At 39.4% G+C, this 6,000-nt stretch overlaps 1 protein-coding gene across 2 annotated transcripts in view; it reads right to left on the bottom strand.

Annotated features, from left to right (window-relative positions):
• Nucleotides 1–2,309: 2,309 nt before the first annotated feature.
• CHST12 (carbohydrate sulfotransferase 12) overlaps nucleotides 2,310–6,000 on the bottom strand; it is a 30,385-nt gene continuing 26,694 nt past the window's right edge. For both annotated transcript variants that reach the window (XM_089682477.1, XM_089682486.1), the window contains exon 2: nucleotides 2,310–4,027. In XM_089682477.1, coding sequence (XP_089538603.1) covers nucleotides 2,687–3,949 — 1,263 coding nt within the window. In that variant the 5' untranslated portion in view covers nucleotides 3,950–4,027 and the 3' untranslated portion in view covers nucleotides 2,310–2,686. The remainder of the gene's footprint in view (nucleotides 4,028–6,000) is intronic.

Raw genomic sequence — 6,000 nt, 5'->3', positions numbered from 1 at the left:
AGTTCCATCATAAGAGCATATCAGTTTTCACGTTTTCAGTTTACATTAGTATACATACATTTCTCATGTACCCATATTTATTTAATATTTTTAAGTTGTTTTTTTAAGAAAAAGAAAAGTCAGGTAGACAACAATATGAACAAAAAATAGGTTTCTTGACTAACAACCTGTAAAAATGGACGGCATCAGTATATGTCCAGTAAAACAGAAAAAGTTGCAAACCTTTACATTTTTTTTCAGCAGAAATGAACTGGGATGTAAGCAGATGTACATCAATTTACAGCCACCCACTCAGACGTACATAGTTCAGTCTGGAAAAACTGACAGACCGATCCAGACTGAACTCCTGTGTGAAAGGGCCTTTAGAGGCAAGAGAACATGAGTTTAAAAAAAAAAAAAAAAAGTGTTTTAAAAAGGAAAGCTGTCACAAGAGAACTATGGAAGCTGCCACTGCTAATCTCCTTATAAAATTTCCCAACACAGGCTCAGCATACAAGTCAAAATGGGGTCAAAAATGATGATGTGTATACAACGTTTTGCATAAATTCTGACCTCTTTCCTAAATTTTTTTTGTTTAAAACTTGGAAGAAGATTGGTTACCATTTCATTTACAAACACCTACTTAAAGTGGATCTTCAACCTCAAAACTTTAAACCTCCGCTCCACCCCTCTAGCTTTTGTTTTTTTGTTTTTCTAAGAAAACGTTCAGCCCCACTCCTCGTGAACTGTGCTCCCTTTGCCTCCTGGGATATGTACATCCCATATCCCAGGAAGCATAGCCTTTCATTGAAGAAAGGAGGAAGGGGCGAGCCTATCAGCACACCATCAGTAGGCTCAGCGGCTGAACCTGAAACAGCCAGCAGCCTATCGATGACGTCACGTGAAAACACGGCAGTGCAACTGGACAAAGCTGGATCCACTGGATAGGTGTCCGAATGTACTGATGTGACCACCAGGTAGGCAGAAGTTTAAAGACTCTGCTTTAAAACAATAGCATTCTCCCTATGTCTCCTATGACAGGTTTCCTTTAACCCCTTCGTGCCTAAGGGCAAAACAAATCTAAATGGCTAAGCACAATTTTACAACTTTGACATGTGTTAGTAAAACGTACATATCCTCACAACTACTTTGTGCATCCAAGTGGATTACAACTTTTTTTTTTTTTAGGACAAATTGGGCTTTTATTTGGTGGTGAATGGTAATGGATAACTCCAAATTTTTCATTATCAAAGAAAAACTGGCCCAAAAAGATCATTTTTTAAAAATTTGCATATTTCTTGCTACTACCTTAACCTACCACCAAAGAACAACTCAAAATAAAGTCTCCTGAAGATTGCAGCGATACCACATATGTGTATGTTAGTTGTCATTTTTTGCCCATAGTATGGCCCAGAAACAATAGTACGCATTTTGCTTTTTTTTATCCTGCCTAAAATACACGGACGCTGATACTAATTTAAAAATGTTAAAACAAAAATCCTGACCAAAAAAAAAGAAAAATACTGACCCTGACCCAAACACTAACCCTGGCACTGACCTAGATCAAACCTTGATCTAGATATTTTTTATTTTTTTCCTGAAAGGGCAGACAGAGATTCAATGCATCTCTCTCCTCCATTAGAGTGAAAACATAGGGACGAGCTTCACAGTGACTGATCGCTGTGATAGCCAATCAGAGTCAGGTGACCAGAATCGGGAGTTCCGGGTCCTGATCATTGCCAGGGGACCTTGGGCTTCTCAGGGAGACCCCGGTCTCTGCTCTGGGAGCGTGACATGTGGCGCGCTGCCAGCACAAAGATGTACACAAATTAACGACCCCATAGAAAAAAGCCCAGTCCAGTGGGACCGTATATTTACGTTTGGTCGGCGTGAAGGGGTTAAACTAGAACAGCTGACAAATATTTAAGTTATAAATCGAGTAGAGCCGGGTTTGAGCCTCAGTCATGTTTTTGTTGGTGTTAGCACCACCATTAATGAGACCCAGAAATGTGGGGAGTCCATTCTTTCTGGACATGACTAATAGAAATCATTTTTGTTTTCTGTTCCTATTGGAGATAATTCCCCTAACCTATGTGGACACTGGTGTCACTGGGATAGTAAGAAAAAAGAAATCTCCCCATCAGGTTTACGTAAAAATACAAATATACCAGTGGTCCTAATGCTTCGTCTCTTGTAAAAATACAAATATACCAGTGGTCCTAATGCTTCGTCTCTCTATCCAAAACAAAATATGGCTTGGGTATCACATTAATTTCCTCTAATTGATAACTATAGTGAAGGACCTACAAAATAAAAAGCACACAGTCTGATTCAACAACCATTTTCTACTTTACTCCATATCAGGTACTCATTGCACACAAACTTAAATAGTTTAAATAATATATTAATTTATAAAATAACAGTAAAAAGCATTTCTGAGAACTCCTCCTGAGAAGATAGGTCTGAAAAGTAAGTTTTAGTTCCCCCATTTTTGTTTTGTTTAAATGCAGAATTTAAAAAATCCTTCTTTAAAAATTTTCCATCATAATAAAACATAAATGAGAGTTGTGAAATCCCTTGTTGAGAATGAAATGTAAAGTAGAGAAACTTGTAGAAAATGTGTTTTTTCCCGTTCCTGAAAAACCTGACAAAAAGGCAGACAAACATTGTTCATTTTTGGTATTTAAAATATTCTCTTTGACCATTTTCATACATTTAGAATGTTTTCTGGTTTAGGGTATCCAAAAAGAACAAAGTCTGGTTCATACAGTTTGTAGAGTTTTTGTCTCCATTCAAGAGGGATCTTGGAGAACCAGTCCTCCTCCCAACTACTAGCAGTCCTGTTCCGATAACTGGGAGGAAACTGGAAAAGGGAGTCTAGGTTTAACTGCCTTAACAGTTGAGATGCATCTTCGTCAAGAGTCTCCAACTTGCCTACGAAATCATAATCAATCTGGCAAGGATGACAAAGGCGGTAAATTTGGCGCCAGTGTTCGTTGAAAGGTTGCTGTTCTTCAGTCCGGGTATCTAAAAGGTACTGAATAAACTGAGAGAAAGATGGTTTGGCTCCTAAGGAAAAGGCCTCACCTGCACTAGTGGGAACGCTGGTTCGGTTGGAGAAGCGGGTTAAGATGGGTATAGCAAAACTCCGGTAGAAGTCCTCATTTTCAAGCTCAAACTTACTGCGAAAGGCAGAGATAAGACGAACAAAAGGATCTCGCACAAAGATAAATTTGGTGTATTTTTTCAATTTAATCTTCATCATGTGCCTAGAGAACTTCCCATACCGTCGCCAGAACTTGTTGAAAGTTAGATGACTACTGCTATTGTGAACATCCTCCCGGGGAATTTGTAGGGGGTCTTGGTAAGGAACACCCTTTCTGTCCAAAAGACTCTCACTCAAGACAATCATTACCCGCTTCCAGTTGGTACAGGCTACTTTCGGAACATAGCAATAAATAACACCATGTCGATCATCCACGATTAGGTGATCCAATTCTTTGTTGGGAATGTCGTCAAACTCCCGATTCTTAGTCGGGTAATTGAAGCTTGAATTGTCACAGAACCTTTGCAAAATTAATTTTCTTTCCTGCTGCACCAGTTCCTGATCTTGCACAACTTCCTCAAATTTTGTTTTAGAAGACCAGTCATAGCCCCTAACATTTTCCTCCAAGCTATTTGGCCCTTTCAAGGTCTCTTTCTCAGTCTTCGCGCTTTGAAAATCATCGTTTACAGTTGCAAAGTTAAGAAAGCCATCCAAAAACCTGTCAATGTCTGAAGCATGGCCACTTTCTGTGGTTGGAGAGGTTGTTGTATGTTCCCCACCAGAGTGGGCAGGGAAGGATTTGGAGAAGGAAGTGTGAAGATTAAAATTGGCTGTTCCAACATTGTCCCAGTAAACGATGATGAAGAGGATCATAAAAACAGAACCCAGTACCACCACCAAGCAAAAAAGGCGTGATTTGGTCATTCTTGTGCAAACTTGTGTAACTTCTTGTCACAATGCTTCCACAGTGTGGTTCCCCATTCTGAGTCTGAAGGAATCAACCTGGAAGACATGAAATTGTGTTATTTCTATTATCAATGCTAATGAAACAAATCACACTTGGCAATAAAGAGAAAACAAAAAATTAATTTTTTGCATACAAGTTACTATACTAAACTTTTTAGATTTTTTATTTCTTTAGTCAGCTTACTAAAAATAAAACTTTTTCCTTAATTATTATTTGGCAGGCAGCTAACATGCGGTTAGGCTTCTTTCATACCTATGCAGGTGCAAAAGTACATTTGCATTTTTGCACATTTAGGGTAGTTGAACAATTTAAATGAGCTGCCCCAACACACAACCATTGTGCAAAAGAAGTGTAATCCATGGGCACATGCATTGCTTGGTGTGTTTGGGTGCAATTAAGAATGAATGTGATGATATTGCACAAGTTCCCAAGCTGCATAAGCGTGAATGGAGCCTAAAGACCTTACATAGTTAGTCTGGATGAAAAAAGACAAAAGTCCATCCAGTTCAACCATATAAAAAAAAAAAAAAGTGATAATCCTATACCCACAGTTGATCCAGAGGAAGGCAAAAAATACCCAGCAAAGCATGATCCAATTTTCTCCTGCTGGCAAAATTTTTTTTTAGTTATGTTATGAATAGTTAACAATAGCAGGATATTAGATTACACAAACTGACTGGATCAGAGTAGCTACAGAGCACCTTCCTCCTCCTCGTACAATAATGCCTACATTTATAACCTGCAGATGCAGTAAACACATGCGGAGAAATCACTGAGAAATAGAAATATCACCCAAATGTTTATTATCAAATTTTTACATCACGGAGGTGATTTGACCTACTAATGATTAGAAAAACAAACTTTTTTTATGCTGCCCATAGATAGATAAAAAAAAAAAAAAAAGTCAGCTGGTTCAGCAGGGACCGGACGAGTTTTGATGCATGTACAGGCACTGTGGTTGTGCAGAAGCCAATCTATGGATTAAACGCTGTACAAGCACCTACATTTCCTCTCAATTAGCACTGCAGACTATAGCCTGCAGCACTGATCTGTGTATTCTGATGGAGGGAAAGTCTCCTCCCAGCTAGAATACAATGACACAGGATTCCACCATCCACCTCAAATGTTTTGATGGAGGAATCAGGTCAGTTTTTCATTCAACCCACTCGTTGAGCAAAAAAAAAAAAAAACAAAACAAACAAATGAACTTTTCTATAGCCAGCTTTAGGCCATTCTTTTCCTAAGAATTTTCGTTTGAAATTCTACTCATCTATGGCCAGCTTTAGATGACCACAGCACCTGTGGATTTTGGTAGCTAGGCGGGAAGAGCTTGATGGCATTTCAGACACTAGTTCTCCATCAGGTCCATTCTCCTTGTGACGGACAGCAGGCAGATCCATAGCCAATCCACAGTCTTCTATTGGTTATGGAATCCGCCCATTGCTTGCTGTCAATCACAAGAAAAATATGGTCCTGATGGGGAACTAGTGTCTCAGCGTCCCCATTGGGCTCTGCCCACTGTCAGTAGCACTGGTTGCTAGGAGGCTGTAGGCTGTGAAGCCAGCAGTGCCCTTAACCACCAGTGACAGGAGAAGGAAGGGGTAAGTGGTGCCAAAACATGCACTCTGCCAGTCTCTGTACATCAAGTTATAGTTGATCTTAATTATCTCCAGTTTCCTTATTTACGAAATAGAAGCAATTAATTTTTTTTAGTGTGGTGCTATTTGGAACTACCTGACTCTGCCTCATGTATTGGCAAAGTCATTAAAATGGTCAGCGTGAATTTTTAAACCTGGCCATTTTAAAAAGGGCCATAATGCCAGGAATGCGTTGGGGCTTTACTGGATTTCCCCAAATGTATCCCCTTTTTGAATGACACCACAATGCAGAAATACAGTAGACCAGGGGTACTGAATTAAAATTCAAGGAGGTTCGGTCACTAAAATTTTCTTCCGACCGAGGTACGAATAGGGTGTGCCCCATCAGTGTGCCCCCTTACATTAGGTGT

The sequence above is a fragment of the Staurois parvus genome, unplaced genomic scaffold (genome assembly GCF_062004578.1).
Source record: "Staurois parvus isolate SC_StPar_1 unplaced genomic scaffold, SC_StPar_1.0 ptg000018l, whole genome shotgun sequence".
Taxonomy (NCBI): Eukaryota; Metazoa; Chordata; class Amphibia; order Anura; family Ranidae; genus Staurois; species Staurois parvus.
This window is presented reverse-complemented; position numbering and strand designations above follow the sequence as displayed.